At 44.0% G+C, this 22,577-nt stretch overlaps 1 protein-coding gene across 1 annotated transcript; it reads right to left on the reverse strand.

Moving 5' to 3' along the window:
* Positions 1-650: 650 nt before the first annotated feature.
* On the reverse strand, positions 651-15,333 carry LOC141258379 (retinol dehydrogenase 13-like). Its single transcript, XM_073673378.1, has 7 exons — positions 15,165-15,333; positions 8,738-8,856; positions 7,116-7,271; positions 6,802-6,906; positions 5,168-5,380; positions 2,455-2,556; positions 651-973 (listed from the first exon to the last, which is right to left on the reverse strand). The coding sequence occupies exons 1-7, from the start codon at positions 15,236-15,238 to the stop codon at positions 747-749; spliced, it is 996 nt and encodes a 331-aa protein (XP_073529479.1). The 5' UTR covers positions 15,239-15,333; the 3' UTR covers positions 651-746.
* Between the last annotated feature and the right edge of the window lie 7,244 nt (positions 15,334-22,577).

The raw sequence follows: 22,577 nt of genomic DNA on the forward strand, positions 1-22,577 counted from the left end.
CAGGAAGACAGCAGATCTGCGGAGGCACGGGGAGAGGTAAGTATCCGGCTGCCGGGCCCTGAGCAAGCGGGAGGGAGCAGGCGCTGACACCGCTCTCCTCCGCCCATAGCCCAGCGGGCTGCGCGACCGCCAGTGGGCCCCCCTGCCTGCTCAGGGCTCCGGCACTTGCCCGGGTGCTGACGCCGGCCCTGAGTGGCACTCATGAGCGCCCACCCGGTGGCCAATGAAGCATAAAGCTCTCAGGATAATGAAATGAGCTTTGTCATCTCAGTTAGAGGGTCAAATACCAACTATAATTACATCAGTATTTTTCTACTATTCGTGAGCTTGGGGGACAAGGGGTTCAATACCAGTCTGGTAGAATCTATTCCGGAAGTGCTAATAGCCCACAGGTTAGGGGGCACAAAATATTTGTCCTGCCCTAGACGCTGGCAACTCATATTGTGCCACGTTATCGGAATAAAACCAATATCAAAATCTATTATAACATCAGAAATAAAAACGCATGGAAACCATCTGCTCAAGCTCGCAGAGAGCGGTATTGTGCTATTGCAGTGTGGCTTGGGGGGTGCTTTGCCGTATTCTTTATGTCTTTACATACTTTAAGTACAGGACTGGAATAAGTATTGCAGAGCTGAAAAACAGACTGGCACAGCGGTTTATTACTTTATGATACACTTAGTAACATACATAAGTGAACTCGAAGCCTTCACTGAAGGCAATTTGTGCAAGATTAATCAGTGTTATTACACTTTACATTCTTGTATTGCTTCATCAAGATGAACAAGTTTGGCACTTTCTTCCCAGAGTTTCTTTGCCGTCTCCTCGTCCATAGCTTGTATTGCTGGCTCTTTTTCTTTCAATGCATTAAAATATTTACCAGATGTCTCTTGAAGATCTTCAGCAATAGCCAGATATACACTGGGCTGTGCCGCTTGTCTTGCAGTTTTGAACAAGAACCAAAATATGGGAGCTGAAAAAAAGACATATAATGGATGCTACAGTAAAAGGCAAACTAATGTACCTAAGATCCAAAGTGGTGCAAGACAGAAATGTTACACTAGTTTTAAATTTCAACTAATAAGAGAATTCAGTTTTCGATTTTACACTAAGAAACCAGCCCCAAAAATCTGCACCAAAATCCATGACAAATTCTGCATGCTTTATGCACAAATGTGGCTGTAGATTTTACTTACTTCAGTGTACACTGTGTGCACAATTATTAGGCAAGTGAAGCAAAGAATCATCAGTGATGTCTGTTTCAGGGGCTGGGCTAGTCCCTGCTCTACTGAACATACACCGGCTGTCAATTCTGATGCTCAGTAGGATCTGGTCACTGTGCAATACATACACTGATAATGCGCTGCCTCGCCAGCTCTGATGAGAAGTGATGAGATGGCAGGAGAGCATACTGTCAGTGTATTGAGAGGAGAGAATGAGCAAGCAGAGTCACTTGAGAAGTGGATCTGGTCTGGTCTTTTCCAGCTCGCCATGTTCTCTCCTTACAATGTGCACTGACCGTGCACTCTCTTGTAGGTCATGATGCTTTTCATCAGAGCTGGCGAGGAAGCGCACGGTCACTGTGAAAATTGCAGTGACAAGATCCTACTGAGCATATGTTGGAATTGACAACAGACGACGGCTCAGTACAGCAGGGACTAGCCCAGCCCCTGAAACAGACATCACTGATGAAGCTTTGTTTCAGGGTGGGGGAAGAGGCCCCCGACTACGTCTTGTTTAGGTATCCCAGCATGCACTGTGTGTGTGTGTGTGTGTGTGTGTGTGGGGGGGGGGGTTCTCAAAGCGTCAAGCAGGAAAAAATAAATAAAGCAATTAGATAGCGTAGTGAGGTAATGGTAGGGAATTTTTAATTAAAGTATATTTTGAAAGTAGATTTAACTATTACATTAAATTAATAGAGCTCAGCAATCAGAGAACAGAAAGATCTGCAGCAGAGACACTGGTTTTATCAAAACTGCAGAAGTAGCCAAGTAAGTGACAACGCTGGAACTAGAGCCTGTGCCTCTAGATTATGATGCTCTCAGATGAGAAAGCAAAAACCTGGTAACAGATTCCATTTAATCTGTAAGGTTCATGTACTTGCATAAGGCACCTGGACCAAGCCAATAAAGCCCCTGGCTGCCTATTATTGTTCTGCATAAACAATGGAAGTAGCAATCTCCACGTTTATATGATGAAGATAGCCATTATCCTAGCACCTGACTGTCTTGCTGGCTGTCCATACCTTCTGTGCCGGCATTGAAGCCCAGCACTGGGCAAACACAGGCAGCAAGATCTCCTGTACCTGCAGAAGCATCACTTGGGACAGCAGAGGAGGCAACCATGTGGTATAAACAGGTGAGCACATTGAATGGATGAGGGGATGAATCTTTCATTATCTGTTCAATATATAGAGGACAACTCATTTAATTGGAGATTAAATATGTATCTCACCTAGTACAGAACTGGAAAAGGTAGATTGATGCATTCCAGTATGTCTTCCCAGTTCAGTATCAGCAACTCCAGGGTGCAGGGAGTTGGCTGTAACTCTTGTTCCTAAACAGAAGAATTAATTAGTTTAAAAAAAAAAAAAGCACAACAGAAAGCTACAAATAATTAAAACATAATATACTGTACCATATTCAATATTTATATTCCAAATTCAGACATATATTAGTATAGTGAGATGAACATAGCCACAGAGTGAGGGCGAGACTTGACATTTTATAAATGAAAATAAAGACTGGATGTCATGAGCAAACCTTGAGCCATTTTGAAGAGTATATCAAGGAATTGCATCGCCAGCAAATTCCTGATATAATACTAAAGAAGAAAAAGCGGCACTCACCACAAGTGTGTTGTATTTTTATTTTAATTAAGAAATGTGCTAGCGAGAGAGAGCAGGTTCATGCAGGCGACGGCCGTTTCGCGCTGTTCTGCGCTTTGTCTGGCGTCTGCATACGCTGTATACGAACTGTCACATTTTGTACTGTAAATAAGGATACAACACACTTATGGTGAGTGCAGTTTTTTCTTTCTTCCTTAGTATTTTACTGGTCTGTCTTTTTCATGCTGAGCAACACCTGTTGTCATCTTTGCAGAGTGGACGGCGTTAATTGTTGTACGTCTGGCTACATATGTGCCGTCCAGTAGTTGCCTACCTAGAGTCTTCATACACAAATTCCTAATATAATGTTAATTACAATGGCAGTCTTTATAAGTGCTCCCAGCTGTATAATGGCTACCCTAAAGGTACATTAACACCCATTGTACCAATGTATGCCTCAGATTTCAAAGAGGCATATAGGTTTATTCGGAAGGATTACATACAAATCTAGCAGAAAAAATGTTCCACTTTTTAATTGGACACCCAGAAGAATATGAGGCTGACAGAGTCTTTACAACAGTGCACAGTGGTTGTCAGCACCATACTAAAGGAGCTGTACAGGCTCCGTGATCAGGACTTTGGTGTTTGTACGAAACCTAAGGGTATTTATTTATTTTACTCACTTATATAGCACCATTAATTCCACAGCGCTTTACAGACATTATTATCACTGTCCCCATTGGGGCTCACAATCTAGATCCCCTATCAGTATGTCTTTGGATTGTGGGAGGACACCAGAGGAAACCCACACAAACACGGAGAGAACATACAAACTCCTTGCAAATGTTGTCCTTGGTTGGATTTGAACCCAGGACCCCAGTGCTGCCAGGCTGCAGTGCTGACCACTAAGGGTATGTGCACACAACGCCTTTTCTGAGTTTTGCCATAGGAAGAGGCTTCAGGACATGTCAGCGTCTTTTGTCACAAAGCGTCTTTGACCGTTTTTTTGGTGGGGGTGGCATGTTAATACAAACTAATGAGTGGGACCCCAAGTATGAGGACCCTTGATGCGGGTTGCAAGCTTGAGTATTTTGTCCAAAATATCGACCAATACCTCTCATATATTATATGTTTTTTTGCACGTATCTTTATTCAGGGTGCAGCCAAGCTTAATAATGTTGGCCTTGTAAACTAGGGTGTCTGTCCTTAGGGGGTGCACTCAGATAGTATGGGCGCCACTAATGGACTGTAAGCCAGACACTAACACTACCTGCGTGTGACCAGCATCCTATACAAGCCTTTTCGGTGTGCACTTTTAATATTAAGAAATCACCTCCTCCATGAACTAGTAGGTTGTGAGTGATTGTCTCATCAGTATTTTGCACCTGTGTTGCCGCCATCTTTAATATATGGGTTTTCTGCCCCCTGGTAGTGCATTAGTTCTGTGACCGGGGCAGGTAAACACTGCTGCCCTTATTTGCTGTGTTAATTCTTAAATATGTGCACACAACGCCTTTTTGGAGTTTCGCCAAAGGAAGATGCTTCTGGACGTGCCATCTTATCACAAAGGTCTTTTTGATCGTTTTGCGCCGTTTTCTTTTATTTATTTTGGGGGTGGGTGGGCATTTTAATATAAACTATTGAGCAGCTTCCAAGCGAAGACTGCTTGACGGATGGTCAAGTACGGTAACTCATTTTAGCTACTCCACAGCATTTGAAGCCTGAAATGATAAAAAGAAGCACATAGGGAGACTGAACACGTGTACAGAAAGTCGTTTTGACATTGTAGTGTTTAGGTTCATTCTTTGTAGCATTTTTCAAGCATTTTTTAAGGCAAGTTCCTGAGCAGAACCACTTTATTAAAAAAAAAAAAAAAAAAAAAAAAAAAAAAAAAGACTGTGTACACATACCAACGTTTCTTCCTAAGAGGCCAGCAGGGAAGTTGTGAGTAATTCAGATTAATGACATCACTCCAACTAATAAAACGATTGGGTGAGCTTTATGCGAAAATATGGTTATGCCCTATTGGATAGAGTCTCAGCTAGATCCTAGATCCTACAAGTGTCACTGCCACAGCTTTCCTCTAAATATCACCCTCTGGTAGAAGCGGTGACTAATCTGTGACGGAAGCACCATTGCCACTTACACGCTTTACTCCATTGTATAATGGGTAATATTTCAGACATTCCCCTCCAGAATTACCATTCCAGTATGGGAAAAACAATGTACCAATAAACTGAAAGAAAACAACTCATCTCACATTTTCCAGTCCCTATAGACCAGCCACAAAACCATAATTTACTACACATTCAGTATGTCGGCATATTGCCGTATCTTTACCTTGTAGCCTTTTTGCCAGTTCATTGGTGAACAGGACATTGGCTAGTTTGCTCTGGCAGTAAGCTGCTCTTGTGTTATATTTCTTCTTTTCCCAGTTCAAGTCATCAAAGTCAATATCACCTGCTATGTGAGCTAAGGAAGACACATTGATAATGCGGGACGGACCCGATTCCTTAAGTCTATCAAGTAACAGATTGGTCAGGAGGAAGTGGCCTGTAAAAAAGTAGAGAAAAGAATAAAGTAAAATGTGATTATTTCTTATTGTTGCAGCTATAATGTAGAACACATGTGGGCAATCCCATGCTGATCGGCAGGGGCGCCAAGAGTCGGGACCGCAGCGGTCTAATGTAATGATGGCTTATCCTAGGAACAGGCCAACAATTTTAAATAAATAAGATGACACATATCAAGCCCCCATTGATGCTTGATTGTATTTAACTGTACTTACTCTTCATGTAAGTTTCCATTTTTTCTATGGTTTTGTCATTTTAAGATTTCCAGAACAGAAGATGCAATTGCTTTCACTGCTTACTAGACACCAGAAGGCTCAATGCCTGTCACGGGTGTGTCAGAAGTGACAGACAGTCGCCCTGCAGTGGGTTGCAGGAGATCTCTACATTTGGCATTACAGACATCTTCTTAGAGGCTGCCTCTAGGACCCAGCGGCTACCTTCCTCTGGCTAATTAACACCCTGGCCTTAGTGTATAAATACCTGCTGTGTTTCAGAAGGAGGTGCCGGCGATATTCAATTCTACTTGTGAAGGCTTTAGGAAGAGCAGTACTTCTTCTTCTCTGGAGCTTGAGGACGTGTGCGCATTTGTCTGGAGTCATCTAAAGCTAAGCTATTTCCCCCTGGTTGTCTACCCTTGTTGTCTATAGTGTTTAGTGGAGATCGACTAGTGCTCATCTCCTCCCTTCCCTAGCCTTAGCCATATGCCAGGGAAAGACAGGACGAGGCACGCGTGCGGAAATTGGTGAAAAGCCAATACAGGGATGTTAGGGAAGACAGGGTGACGATAGATCAACCTAGAAGGTCTCCACTTCCCCCTTTTCCCTAGAGTCTGGGCTCCCTTTCCCTCTTCCCTTTGTGTTGCACTAAGTCTTTCCCACACCTTGCGTGACATTACCCTAGCAAATCTTAGCATAAGGAGTGAAATTCCTTCAGCCCAGTGACAATTCTTTCTTCTAGTGGCCCAGCATGAATCCAAATGTAGTGAAAAGTTTTACCAAAATACCATGTAATAGATTTTTCAAGTCATTGATCTATTACAGCACATTGTTGTTCAGTTTGCCAACAGCCTGATGATGATTTCAGGCACCTACACACCTTACATAGCTGATGGCTGAATGCTTGCTTGGCCAACAGTTATCTTTCCTGATTCTCCTACACTCATGCATGTATTTTCAAAAAAGAGAGCAGAGGAGGCCTCCGCAGACACTTTACCCAGCAGCCTATCTGCCAAGGAGACAAAAGGATTGGGTGTTGTATTTCCCCATGCCAGATCCTTCTCTTCCCTAACATTGTCTGTTGGAGGGGGAAGAGTCGGACAGCCTCCATACACAGTAAATCTAATAGATTTGGGAGCCTTTAGATCCTTCTTAGAAAATGTTACCATTGGCATAACGTTCTTACCCAGATGATTAACCCCAAACTGCATGTCAAATCCATCTTCGGTTTTCCAGTGAGGACACCTCATTACTGCAGCATTATTTATTAAAATATCTATGTGTTCCTCCTCTAAAAAGGAAAAAAATAAAGTGACAAATTATATAAATAGACTAATTATTTGGTCACTTAATTAAAAAAAGATAAAAGATTAGTTGAAGTTAGTGAAGATACATTAGTGCTGATGCCCCAATATTAAAGGGCTTACTCGATGTACGGAAATGGACTGGATTGTTTTTTTCCCCACTCACCAGCACCAATATATTACATTTCCGCAGTACCTCTCAGGATGCCCTTTGCAAATTCTTTTATAGATTTCATAGATGCCAAGTCCAAGTGTTTGGCAAACACATTGTGATTTAGTGTTTTGCCCCGGATTTCCCTTGCGGCATCTTCACATTTTCCCATGTCTCGACATGCCATGATTATTCTACCACCTACAGATTTAATGGAAATGAAGAAAAAGGATTTCTATGGTTTATATAGGTCTTCCGGAATGCTTTGACACACACTTGTAACTAAATTTCAATAATAAAGAGGTTGTCCGATACCTTTATATTGCTGGCTTATCCTTAGGATAGGTCATCGATCATTGTTCTGGCCGGATGTGCTTACTTGCGGAGCGGAACACCACAACTCCGTCAACTGCAAGGTGACCGCAGAAGGGTACTGACCATCAGCCCCTATTCAAATGAAAAGGAGTGGACCTGTAATACCACGCTGTGGTCACTATGCAGGTGTTGAACCTGTGATGTTCCACAACTAAGTGTTTCCGGACGCCATTGGCACAAGGAACAGCTGATCGGAAGGGGGGGGGGGTGGGGTTTAAGGATGGCAACCTCACCAATCTGGTATTCATGACTAATCAAAGGTATACATTAAGAGTACAATTCCGATGTCTTCATAGGCCCCCACACAACCAGCATGGTAAAGAGGATCCTTGAAAGGGAACTTGCCAGAAACATTAACACCCCCACACCATTTACATGACTGTGTAAACCTTAAAAAGATAAGCCAGTTGATCCCTTAAGGCCCCCAAAGTGCTGCTATAGCAGCCATATCTTGCATTTTAAAAGTTGTGTCTGGATGAGCATTGGCTCGTGACGATGCACTTACAGCTCCTCAGCCTCCACTGTATTCCATAACTAGCAGTACCCATCACTGGCTGATTGATAGTTTGGTTGCTCTGGTTCATTGGCCTCTGACCTATCAAAGCAGGCAGCGGAAGGTGCTGCAAGTTACAGAACACAGCAGAGGCTGAGAAGCTGTAAGTGCGTCGTCATGCCCCAATGCACTTCCAGACATGTGTACCAAACTTCAAAACGTGACTTCTCGCTGCTGGAGAAGAACTTTGAGGTGATAAAGGGATTGACTGGCTTATCTTTTAAAGGGCTATACAATCATATTAAAATTTGTGGGGGACAAGTTTAAAATGTCTGACAGGGTCCCTTTAATAAGCTGCGCTGGTACATGTTGCCCTTTTATCCGTCTATGCCTTCTTATGCAGTGGGGTACGGTAAAAATAGTGCCCCATGCTGTACATGTGTTTTGCTTTTTTTTTTTTTTTTTTACAATGGAAGTCAACAGCATATACGGTATATACCACCATGAGCCTGGACAGTGGCAGAAGTTGGAGGTGTGTATCAAGGAGCTGATTGCAGCATTACAGTTATGGACATACAATATCTGTCACATCTTTCTGGATTTATATACAAGGTTATGGTTTATGTATATTTAGTTAGTGACCTTCTACAATCTCAGCTACTTTTATACTATAGTAAAGGATTACAGCTATTTGCACATTACACTGGTGGTTTCTTACAATTAGGTTTGCTTCCTGCCAATGCTATAGTGCATACAAAACAGACAAAAATATGCTTTATTGGTTGTACCAAAATCGGACCTCGGTTTGCAAGCTCCAAAGCAGTTTCTTTGCCAATTCCTGTGTTCGCACCAGTTACGATCACTGTCTTCCCTTCGATTTTCACTTTGCTGGGACATGGACCACCACCTACATAGTCCCTGAAGAAAAAGATGGACATTTATTACAATATTCATATGTAAAGGAATAAGAAAAAAATGCTGATGGGTCCTAGGAGACCCCAACAACTCTGCTATGCAGCCAGGTTAAAATTCATTCTTTTTATTGATCATTTCTCCTGTAACTGGGACTGGTATATTAGCCCCAGTTACAGGGAAAATTAGCAATAAAAATAATGTACTAAGATGTTAAGACCTCACGGGGGGAGGGGGTAGCAAAGTGTGTAAAATAAATGCAAACAAATAAAACCAAAAAAAAAAATTGTGACTGCCAGTTTGAATCGTTTTTTTCTAGCACCACCCCCATTGAAAAAAAAATAAAATTATGACCAATATATAAAATAAATTTCTACAGAAAGGGGAATACAATTTTGAGTATTTTTAACTGTCCTTTGTGTGAATGAAAAAAAAAATTAAAAAGCGTTTTATCTACTTTTCTTTATATTTTAAAAATAAGCCCCATGTATTGTGAGAAAAGGTGCAAAAATTATAAGTATCCATTTTTTTTTTTTTTTTTTTAGAACTAGCAAAAGCGCATGCATGATAAAACCCAAATGTGCATGGTCAAGAAGAGGGGAAATATGGCCTAGTCATGAACTGGTTAATCAGAGATTTCCCACAGAGGAAATTATCTGCTATGTCTGGACTTGCCAAATGCAACAATGCTTCCTGATATTTGCCTATCGATCCAGTGTTTTAACCAAGGTTTCTTTGGGGATCTAAGATCGGTTCAGCATCAGCTCTCACTTCGTCCGGGTGTCAGTTCCATCTGAAGGTAGTGAGTGAAGCGGCCGTTGATTGGCGGCAGCACTCGTGTGGCACAACAAGGTCCCGCGAGCCCCAGAAGACCAGGCGCCGACGTCGCTGGAATGGCCAGAGGTGAGTGCAGGCAGTTTTTATTAATACAGGGGAATATAGCAATTGAGAACGGGTTGTCCTAGTTGTGGACAACCCCTTTAAAGTGAACCTAACACTGATTTATGCTGCTTTAAGGGTATGTGCCCACGTAGCGTTTTACAAGCGTATTTGATGCGGAATTTCCGCAGCGGAAACGCTTGTAAAATGCTTGGTAATCCGCACCCCATGGTCCCCAATGAGAATCCGCAAGTTCTATGCCCATGCTGCGGATTTTTCCGCAGCGTTTTTGATGCGCACAAAAATCCGCAGCATGTCCATTAATTTTACGTTTCCGCATGCGGAATTGCCTTTTCAATGCAATGAAAAAAACGCAAGGCAATTCCGCATGTCGAAAACGCGCGAAAAATGCTTGCGAAATTCCGCATGCGTTTTTTCCAGAAAAGGACATGCGGAAATGAAGTGCAAATTTTCCGCTTCATTTCCGCACCGTGGGCACATAGACTTATTAAACAAAAACTGCCATGTTGCAGGGGTTCTGAATTTAGAAGTGATATGCAGATGAGGACAGAAGTGCTCTGGGTGCGGTGGAGCACTTCTACTGCCTCAGCTCTCAGCATAACGCCATCCTCCACTAGGTAATTGACTTTAGCCCAAAAAAACCGCGAATAAAACAAGATAAAAAAATACATATAAGACACATATTTAATTAAACACATACCAATAACATACATATTAAAAACAATAAAATACAAAAAGGAGAACAGACTGCCACAGAACAAGTCAAGGTAGAAATAATGTTATTGTAAATACAGTAGGCTGGGTGCCCACGATGTGTTTTCCAAGCGTTTATGCTGCGGAATTTCCGCAACGTAAACGCTTGGTAATCCGCCCCCCATGGTCTCCAATGCAATTCCGGTTGCATGGATTTATATAGTGACCAACTGGTCAAGCACTTTCCAAGTGATGCTAAAATCGCTTGGAGAAAACTGCTTGAAAAAATGCTGGTAAATCTGCATGCGTTTTTTTCTGCCAGAGAGAGGCAAAAACGCTCTGCATCAAATCTACTACGTGGGCACATAGCCTAACACACGCCACATGGAAAAATATAGTTCCACATCAGTATAACCAACAATAAATAGGTGAGTAAAAGTCACAGGAACGCTATATCATAAGCATCCAGATGTGGGTTATTATAAAGTGCTCTGTGCAACATACAAATTTTAACTCCCTCTAGTGGACACATGCAGAATAGCAGCAGATCACTGCCAACAGTATATAATCTAGTGAAATACTGCAATATACCCGCAATAGTTGAAGACAGATAAAAATATTTATCAAACATGCAAATTGCAATTCGGTCCCATGCTGGATAAACCGCATTAATCACAGGACAATTCCAACCACAGTATAATAAAGATAGAGGGTGGTAAGTATTCATTTAATCATGATAGAAGAGAGCAAGATGCACCAGATGGAATGTAGGACAATTACCAGAACTTGCTTCCCCCTTACGCGCGTTTCACGTAATAGCTTCTTCTCTGAACACTGCAACAGTGCTAGCTGCCAATCAGCTATTGGAGGGTGGAGATAGGCTGAGAACTAGTTCTCCATCCCGCCCAGAGCACTTGTATAATCGTTTACATATCACTTGAATGGTAGATTTCTTGGCAACAAAGCAGCATTTTTGTCTAACTCCTTAACAACCTAAGACATGTTTTCGTCATAGGTCAATAAAGAATGTATGAAGCAAACTCAGAAAATGAACCTACTTCATACCAGCAAATGCGGCTGTTCCATAGCCACCACCTGCCTGTAGTGGCCGGAGCAGAGATCTGATTGCCGAGGTTCAACCATTTAAATGCCACTGTCAATCTCCGACAGCAGGCTTTAAATTAATTTACTGCCGATACATAAGTGCATTGGCTCCAATTGGACTCAGCGATGTGATAGTGGGAAACCACTTATTTACTATAGCAGCCGGCCGCCATATGAAGGCCCCTCTAATTGCCAACTTGGTCCTTCTGTGAAGCTCGGACACAGGATGAGCTCCATAAGGGAACTGCAATTTCTCTACATACTGCAATACTGATTGCAGGTCCAAGCCCCTAAGTGGACTAAAAAAATAAAAAGTTTTAAAAAAATTCAAGTTTGAATCACTTTGCTTTTACCCCATTATGGAGAAAAATACATATTTACCTAAAAAAAAAAAAAAAAAAAAAAAAAAGTCTATCAAATGTAAAATTATTGACACTATACACATGCCAAAAAGAAAAAAATGAAACCCCAGAGTTGCGGTTATTTTAGTTGTCCCTTTTCCATAAAAAAAAAGATTATAAACATCACGTGTATCAATAAAAACACCATCTCAGCACGCAAAAAAAAAGCCCTCAGATAGTTGCACGAACGGAAACGTTATGAGCCTTATAAAATGGTGACAGAAAGAAGTTTTTTTCTTGGTGGGTGGTTTTTTTTTTTCGTTAAATTACAGGATGTTTTTTCACCACTAAAATAACAATATAAAATCTAGAAAAGATTGATATCGGTGTTAATACTGACATGAAGAAGCATGCATCCAGGTCATTTTTACCGCATAATGAACACTGTAAAAACAAACACCCCTTAAACCAGGGGTCTCAAACACGCGGCCCGCGGGCCGCATGCGGCCCCTGAGGATGCTTTATGCGGCCCGCAGGCACAGACCCCTTGACGATCCCGACCTGGTCCAGGAGGAGCCGCCGACAGCAGCGCTGAATTGCCACACAGAGACCGTCTCCCAGCACAGCATTTTCAATGTCAGCCGCTGGCCAATCAGAGGCCAGCAGCTGATATCTGCGTGTCGGCGCAGCGAGTATGACGTCATTGCCATATGAAGATGTCAGCTGCTGGCCTCTGATTGGCCGGCGGCTGACATTGAAAATGCTGTGCTGGGAGACAGTCTCTGTGCGGCAATGCAGCGCTGCTGTCGGCGGCTCCTCCTGGACCAGGTCGGGATCGTCAAGGGGTCGGACTCTGTGGTGCCTGCGGGCCACATCAGCAGGAAGGCCGCCGAGGGAACGGAGGACAGGTGAGAATCATCTTTTTTTTTTCTATTTTATGTGTGTGAAGAACAGCACAGGGGGCACAGAGCCCCAAGATGGGCGCCAGGATGGGGCACAGAGCCCCAAGATGGGGACCTGGATGGGGCACAGAGCCCCAAGATGGGGACCTGGATGGGGCACAGAGCCCCAAGATGGGGACCTGGATGGGGCACAGAGCCCCAAGATGGGGACCTGGATGGGGCACAGAGCCCCAAGATGGGGACCTGGATGGGGCACAGAGCCCCAAGATGGGGACCTGGATGGGGCACAGAGCCCCAAGATGGGGACCTGGATGGGGCACAGAGCCCCAAGATGGGGACCTGGATGGGGCACAGAGCCCCAAGATGGGGACCTGGATGGGGCACAGAGCCCCAAGATGGGGACCTGGATGGGGCACAGAGCCCCAAGATGGGGACCTGGATGGGGCACAGAGCCACAAGATGGGGACCTGGATGGGGCACAGAGCCACAAGATGGGGACCTGGATGGGGCACAGAGCCACAAGATGGGGACCTGGATGGGGCACAGAGCCACAAGATGGGGACCTGGATGGGGCACAGAGCCACAAGATGGGGACCTGGATGGGGCACAGAGCCACAAGATGGGGACCTGGATGGGGCACAGAGCCACAAGATGGGGACCTGGATGGGGCACAGAGCCACAAGATGGGGACCTGGATGGGGCACAGAGCCACAAGATGGGGACCTGGATGGGGCACAGAGCCACAAGATGGGGACCTGGATGGGGCACAGAGCCACAAGATGGGGACCTGGATGGGGCACAGAGCCACAAGATGGGGACCTGGATGGGGCACAGAGCCACAAGATGGGGACCTGGATGGGGCACAGAGCCACAAGATGGGGACCTGGATGGGGCACAGAGCCACAAGATGGGGACCTGGATGGGGCACAGAGCCACAAGATGGGGACCTGGATGGGGCACAGAGCCACAAGATGGGGACCTGGATGGGGCACAGAGCCACAAGATGGGGACCTGGATGGGGCACAGAGCCACAAGATGGGGACCTGGATGGGGCACAGAGCCACAAGATGGGGACCTGGATGGGGCACATTAGTACAAGATGGGGACTTGGATGGGGAACATTACTACAAGATGTTTTCCATTATTACTATATGATGCTAATTGTAAGACAATATTACTGTATGTGGCCAATTGGGGGAAATAAAATTGTAAAAAAAATAAAAAATAAAATAAAGCATGAAAAAATATTGGGCACTAAAAATGCTGTTTTATATGTAAACTAAAGTAAACACAAAAAAGTGCACGTTTATTATCACCACATCCATAACGACCCAAGCCATAAAAAAATAAACACGGCAAAAATGTTCAAAAGGTGTATGCAAAAAAAATGGTATCACTAAAAATGTCACATTGAACAAAGAATGCGGCCCCCCAAATTCAAATTTTTTCCATGTGCGGCCCATATACCCAGCCGAGTTTGAGACCCCTGCCTTAAACAATGGTTGGATTGCATTTTTCTTTTTAACAACTTTGCCGTCCTTTTTTCACATAAAATGAATAGTGTCATTCAAAACTAAAATTCCTGCCAAGAGATGCAGAAATGGTAAATTTTGATGCAGATTTTTCCCCACTCATCAGTATAGGTGAAATCTGCTGCAAACACGCTGAATTGACATACTGTAAATCTGCAAGTAACAAATAAGCAACGTGTGCATGAGACTTTGGGGTTCTCATTCACTTTGCTGGAATCAGGAAAGTCTTCAGGTTTTGTGACAAATCTGCACTGAAAAAGACGCAGAAAAAAGAATGCAATGTGTGCACACAGTCAAAAGGTGCTGGATTTATTGTGCATGGATAAACATCTTCAAAAACTCATAGTGAGGACATAACTTAGGTATTTTTTAAATGCTTTTTCAGACCGGTTTCAGTGCGGCCCTGAATGAAAAGGGTGTTATGTGCACATATCCTAATGCTACGTTGCCATGATGAGTTTTTAGTGAGTTTTTTTTACACTGCGTATTTTTTTTAAAAAAATGCAAGTAACCTATTTTCAAAAATACGCAGTGTAAAAAAAACTCACTAAAAACTCATGGTGGGAACGCAGCCTAATTGTGCTGCCCTACACCATACATTACACATCGCACTGTGAACGCTGAAAAAATAAAACCCAAAATCAATGACGGAATTTGTTTTTCTCAATTTTCTAATCTATGATTAAAACAAAAGTTATAAAAAAATAATTCTGGCAGGTCAAAGGCAAATATTAATTAAAACAAACAAATCCTGTTAGAGCCCATTTTTCAGCGATTTGTACAGGCAATGACAGATCACGGGGAACAGATAGGAGACATTGTAACAAGAAGAGGATACTGACTTCAGGAGGACGGAAGCTCCAATCGCCGTCCCCACCATGGAGGCTGCGAGCACATACTTATTAATTGCCACCATGTCTGCCCAGAGGTCACTGCATACAGAGCAACGTGACTGCCAGTCTGCCACAGCTTCCTGCTTCTGTACGGGTGCTCGTTTGAGTCAAACCAGCATTGGTCGTCAATAGGCTTTCGTGCGATAGGCTGTAACGAGCATACCTTACTCCGCACTGCCTGCCGCCACCACTAGGGGGAGCGCGGAGCTTTTTATACTGTACAGCAGTGTAGCATGGAGCGTTTGGTCTCATCACTATGAGGTCAGCGCTGCCTAATGCGGAGTGTTATTAAGAAGACGTCTCACAGACAGAGAATGGCTTACAAATTGATTGAGGGCCCAGGTAACAGTGATTATTACTAATTAAATGAAATATGTTGTTAAGCACAATGGAAATCTAAGCACCTGCCCGTGTAATGTGGGCGTCTCCGCCCAGGACTTCTCACAGCATAACATTCACTTGAATTTTCCTTAAAGATTCAAGGATCTGGTATGTAGCAAGCAGGGCCGGGACAAGGGACCCCGAATATGATGAATCCTCAGCTCCCAAGTAAAGGAATGGGGCAAAAGGAGCCCTTACACACCCCTTCCCCAGCAAAAGTAAAAAGGAGTGATGTACTTTAGGGGTGAGGCTTAACAGCGAGTACGTTTTCAATAGTTAGCTATAGAATCATTCACTGTTTGCCAACCATGTACACAATACCAGGGACAAATAGCGATATTCATCCCTGAGATCCCATATTTTAAATGACCCAAGAATAGTCATGGAAACTACTATAAGGGTATGTGCACACAATGCAGAAATGAAGCAGAAAATTTCTGCATCTCCCTGGCAGAAAAAACACATGCAGAGTGTGCATGCGGTTCTCCTGCAGAATACATGCGGATCCGCATGCAGATTGACAAGCGCTTTCCAGGCGATTTTAGCATCACTTGGAAAGTGCTTGACAACTAGGTCACACTATATAAATCCATGCAAACAGCATGGATTTATATAGTGTGACCCGAGAGAGTGTATATACTTACCTCCGATGGCCCGCACTGTCCTGCTCAATCCTTTCTCCCGGCAACTTTGAATTGAAAGACCTGCCGACGTCAGCGTCACTGGACCCGTCACATGACTCTGACGTCAGCGCAGGTCCTACAACTCACTGCAAAGTGCCGGGAACCAAGCAGGAGCGGTGCGCGGGCCGACAGAAGGTAAGTATATATTTATTTTTTATTTTATTCTTGTTTTACAGCTTTTTTAATGGTACCTGGGTGTGGATGAGACTCTCCTCTCCTCCACACTCTGGTACCATCCGCACATTAGAACGCGCCAATAGCGCAAGTACAAATGCAGTCTTGCGGAATTGGCGCGTTCTAATGCAAGTCAATGGCGGCGAAAACGCCGTGGAAACGCTTTAAATACGCATCGTGTGAACTCAGCCTCAGGCTGTGTGCCCACGATGCAGAAATGCTCTGGATTTTTCCTGAGTGTTTCTGCATCTCCCTGGCAGAAAAAACGCATGCGGACTGTACATGCGTTTTTCCTGCCAGGGACATGCGGAAGTGAAGCGTTCTTCACATGCATTTCCGCATTTTGGTTATCAAGTGCTTTCCAAGCGATTTTAGCATCACTTGGAAAGTGCTTGACAACTTGGTCACACTATATAAATCCATGCAACCGGCATGGATTTATATAGTGTGACCGTAAGAATGTTTAAAAATAAAAAAATAAATCTATACTTACCTTCTGGTGACCCCCGCAGTCTTGTATCGCTCGGTCCCGGCTGCCGGCACATCGCGGTACACTGAAGGACCTGCCGACGTCAGCATCGCGTGACCCGTCACATGACTATGACGTCAGCGCAGGTCCTCCAGTCCATCGCGATCTGCCGGCATGAGAGGAGGAGCGTACCGCGGGCCGTCAGAAGGTAAGTATAACATTTATTTTTTATTTTATTTTATACAGGTTCTATGGTACCCGGGTCCGGAGGAGAGTCTCCTCTCCTCCACCCTTGGGTATCATCCGCACATTGAACGCATGTATTCCGCATGTCCTTATCTAGTGAAGCGGAATCCATGCGTTCTAATGCAAGTCAATGGCGGCGAAAACGCAGCACTTCCGCAAAATAATTGGTAGTGCTGCGTTTTTTTCCGCAATGATAATCCGCAGCAGAAATTTCCGCACATGCGGATTATCATTGGGGGACATGGCAGGCCTTCTACCATGCGTTTTTTAAGAGTTTCTGCAGCGTTTTGGCCGCTGCGGAAACGCTTAAAAACGCATCGTGGGCACACAGCCTAACTTAACTATAATGGGGGCAGTTTGGTTTCAATTAACCCTCAACTGGTGAGGTGGGGTTTGTCACACCGCAGGGAATTTTTGTTCGGCTGCCATTCATTGAAAAATGCTGGTATGAGGATACGTGTCTCACTAGCTTCCATCCATTTGTGGGTGTCAAATATTTCTTATACTCATGTGTAATCAATCACCAATAAGAAAACGATTAAAACAAACGTGATCTTTGCATCTTCTGTAAAAATAAGAGATTTCTAAACATTGGGGTATAGGAAACCCCACATCACCAGTTGCGTGACAAAAAACCCCACCTCACCAGTTGAGGGTTAAGGTGTCCATTATTTGACAGATGCCCTAGTGCATACATGCCAAACTCTGGCCCGTTGGGCAAATCTGGCCCACAGGGTGGTTTTCATTTGGCTCGCAACCACAGAATCACCACCTCTATGTGGGTCCTTTAGTCCGTGTGGACGACTGTGCGGGGGCCCTTTAGTCCGTGTGGACGACTGTGCGGGGGCCCTTTATACTGTACACTGGTTGGCCCGCAACTTTGTCCAAGTTTTTCATTTTTGCTCTCTGTGTGTTTGAGTTTGACATCCTTGCTCTAATGGAAACTAAAAAGACCCCATTATAGATAAAGGGATATGTATGATTGTTTTTAAAGAAGCACTCCTCCCATCAAAATTTGTATCCTCTTAATCAGGGCTGGACTGTGAGGCTGTGTGCCCACGTAGCGTTTTTCAAGCGTATATGCTGCGGAATTTCCGCAGCGTAAACGCTTGAAAAACGCATGTAGATCCGCACCCCATGGTCCCCAATGGCATTCCGCAATGTCAATGCCCATGCTGCGGATTTTTCCGCAGCGTATATGCTGCGGTCAAAAATCCGCAGCATGTTCATTAATTTTGCGGAAGCGCAGCGGAATCAATGTGCGGATGGTACCCAAGTCTGGAGGAGAGGAGACTCTCATCCAGACCTGGGTACCAAAGAACCTGTAAAAAAAAAGAATAAAATAAAGTTTATACTTATCTTCTGATGTTTTCCCTCCGTCGCGCTGTTGTCTGAAGGACCTGCCACGTCATTGAGTCATGTGACCCACCACATGACTCAATGACGTCACCGCAGGTCCTGCACACAACAGCGTGAGCCGCTCAAGCCTCCGGACGGGGCAGAGAATGCATCAGAAGGTGAGTATAAAGTTTATTTTTTTATTTTTTACCATTCTGAACAAGTTGTCAAGCACTTTTCCAAGTGATGCTTGGAGAAGTGCTTGATAACCCGCATGCGGAAATGCATGCAAAGACGCCTCACAAACGCTTCTACCTGGCGGGAAAACCGCATGTAATATCCGCATGCGATTTTCCCGCCAGGGAGAAGCGTAAAAAATATGCTTCAGGTCCGCAACGTGGGTACATAGCCTGACTGAAATTCAGCCCTGGGATTTGAGCTCAGACAGGCCCATGCTGTCCCCACACCTGAGCACCAGATGGGGATATATTACCCTGCCTGGAGGAAATCAAGATTTACCGCAAGATCAATATTTCTAATAATACCAATAATATTGCTATATGATATTAAATAATTATAATATCAAAATAATAATATTGCAATATTACAGACAAATACCAACAAACCATTACCAAATATTACCAGCATATACAATACTGATAATACCACCATACTGATTGTTAAAGGGGTTGGGGAGAAAATCTGTGCAACTTCAGACTTCTGCATCCTCATGGCACACACTGAGGATTCTCTGGTACCGGCATTGGGAGCGGCCATCATGTGACCGCAAGTATGCGAAAATGGAAGTATGCAAATCACATAATCAGGGACGTAACTCCAGTAGATGCGAGGGTTGCAATCGCACTCGGTCCCTGCAGCTTAGGGGGCCCCAAAAGTCCCTTTGGCTTATATGAAAAGACCATTATTAAAGACTTACAATAATTGGGGCCCCATTAGAGCTTTTGCTTTAGGCCCCATGCTGTTGAAGTTACGCCACAGCACATGATCACCAACTCCCAGTGCCAGCACCGGAGAATCCACACAGGCACGAGCACATAGTCACTGCAGACTAACTTCAAACTTGGACAACTACTTTAACCAAAAATACTGTACTAAGACCGATATTACCACCATACAGTGACCATATAATGCTAATATCAGTTTTACACCAGTGCTCTGCAGACCATATATGTGTATATTGTGCAGGTTCTCACCAGTGATGTTTCGCTGAGTGTGGTCATTCATTTTCCCTTTTCCTTTGCATTCGGTCCAGACCACCGTGACCTCTTCCTCCGTCCATAACTCATCCCTGAAAAATGTAACATACAGACATCTTCACTTTACTGATTTTCCAGGACCCTCCTCACATTCTACCATCTCTACACAAACCAGAACTTGTGATACCTTATAATAATTCCCCTGTGCCTCCTTTAATAATGCTCCTCCTTGACCTCTTATAATATTGACCCTCTACCTCCTTATAATAATAAAAATATCCCCTGTGTTTTCTTATATTAATAATAACTCCTAGTTTCCACTAAAATGATAACAATCCCCCTTTTACCTCCCCATAATAATGACCCTCAGTGCATCTTCATTGTAATAATGCTCCTCAGCAGGGGGGTACATAGGACTTTTTCTATGGGGCGCCTGTTAATTCTATCACGTCACAGTCAAAGAAGACCAGCATTTTAAGAAACGGAGAAGGAGATTTCAACACTTATTTTGCCCCTACTGAAGCCCCTAAATGGTCTCACTCCCTATGATACCCCTTTCATGACACCGTGGAGTATTATGCCCCCACAAAGTATGATGACTCCACACAGTATGATTGCCCCACAAACCTTACAGAAAGTTTGTGGCCCCACAGCACCCCACACCGTAAGATTGTCACCACAGCCTCCCATACAGTATGGTATCCACCACAGCCCCCAGTATATAGTATGATGTCCACCAAAGCCCCCTGTACAGTATGCGGACCCCACAAGCCCCATAGAGTATGATGTCCCTCATGACTATCCCATACAGTATGATGGTCACCACAGCAACCAACATAGTACAATGTTCCCCATAGACCTTCACACATATGTCCACCACAATGACCCTACACAGTAAGATGGTCACCCCACACAGTATGATAGATCCTCCATACAGTATGAAGAGCCCCCATACCTTATGATGGTCCCCCCACAGTCCCCTATATAGTATGATGGTCAGGGCCGCCATCAGGGCATTACCAAAATTTTGGAGGAAAAAAGTGTGTCTTATAGTCCGAAAAATACGGTATTTATTAAGTGGGGGAAGTGGCTATTTACAGTTAGTGGGGGCACAATGGTGGATTACAATTTATATATGGAATGGTGGGTTGCATAATCACTAATTATATATTAATTGTCTGTATTCAGCTGTGTAATGTAGAAGTTGGGGAATGTGCTCTAGCTAGCTGTGTGTTATTTTATGCAGAGACAAATCCTTACTGGAAGAAGTGATGGCGGTCTGCTCTGGATGAAGGAGAAAAGCGAATATGAAGGACTTCACCTAGACTATGTACAGGGCTCCTCTGTATAATGTCACTGGTGATCACTGTATTACATGTACACTGACACTATACACTGTATACTATGTACAGAGCTCATGTGTATAATGTCACTTGGGATCACTATATTACCTGTACACTTACATTATACACTGTATACCATGTACAGAGCTCCCGTGTATAATGGCACTTATGGTAATATTAGTATTGTGGGTTTTTTTTATTAATGATCAGTATTATAGTATTCGGTGACAATGCGGTGGTAATATGTGGTCCAATCATGGTGTGGCGGTTTTTGTCCCTTGTATGTGGTATTATTGGTAATTTAAAAAAATGTATATGACACATTCCCTTATAGAAAAATAAAAATAGACCTAAAAAAAGTACTGGATATTTTAAGAAATGTTTAATAGGTTAGAGTAGAGTAGGGCCCAGCCAGAAGAGTCTACCTTATCGTGGTAGCGGCTATAAAAATCTTTTGGCCAAAACAAAAGCTGATGGCTATGTATGTGATCTGTTGTTCACTGGGAACTGGTAATGTATGATTGGTGAGGACGGGGTGCTGAAGTGGAGTTTTTCCAAGAGTGGGTGGTGGGACTGTAGAAGGTTTGAGGGATGGAAGCAGAGCTGGGGTGGAGCCTGGGCGGAGTCTCAAGGGGGCCCGAAAATTTTGCCTATATAGGGGCCCTGAAATTCCTGATGGCAGCCCTGATGATGGTCCACATCACAGCCCCCTATATAGTATGATGGTCCACCTTACAGCCCCTTATAAAAGTATGATATTCCTCCAACACCCCACCCCATATAATATGGTACATCTCACAGCCCCTATATAGTATGATGGTACCCCAAATAGCCCCCTATATAGTATGATATTCCCCCCAACACCCCACCCCATATAATGTGATGGTACACCTCACAGCCCCTATATAGTATGATGGTACCCCCCTTATATACTACGGTACTATGCTACCATCATACTATATAGGGGGCTATGAGGTGAAACATTATATTATATGGGAGGCTGTTGGGTGTACCAACATTGGCCTGGGACAGTTCATAGAGTCCCACGGCTTTCAGTATCACCTCTATGCTAACGGCCGCTCACTCTCCCCAGTCCTGCAAGCTTGCTGTCTCAGGGAAACCCTTGACTCTGATCTCTCCTGCAAGCCACATATCCAAGCCCTTTCCAACTCAAATATTTCCCGGATCTATACATTCCTTAATCAAGAATCTGCAAAAACACTAGTGCATGCCCTCATCATCTCCCACCTTGACTACTGCAACCTCCTGCTCTGTGGCCTCCCCTCTAACACTATCGCACCCCTACAATCTATCCTGAACTCTGCTGCCAGACTAATCCACCTGTCCCCCCGCTATTCCCTGGCCTCTCCTCTCTATGTCTATCCCTTCACTGGCTCCCCATTGCCCAGAGACTCCAGTTGAAAACCCTAACTTTGGCATACAAATCCATCCACAACCTGTCTCCTCCATATATCTGTGACCTAGTCTCCCATTACTTCCCTGCATGCAAC

Source organism: Phyllobates terribilis, unplaced genomic scaffold (genome assembly GCF_046119375.1).
Source record: "Phyllobates terribilis strain yellow unplaced genomic scaffold, ASM4611937v1 Scaffold_3__8_contigs__length_932513732, whole genome shotgun sequence".
NCBI lineage: Eukaryota > Metazoa > Chordata > Amphibia > Anura > Dendrobatidae > Phyllobates > Phyllobates terribilis.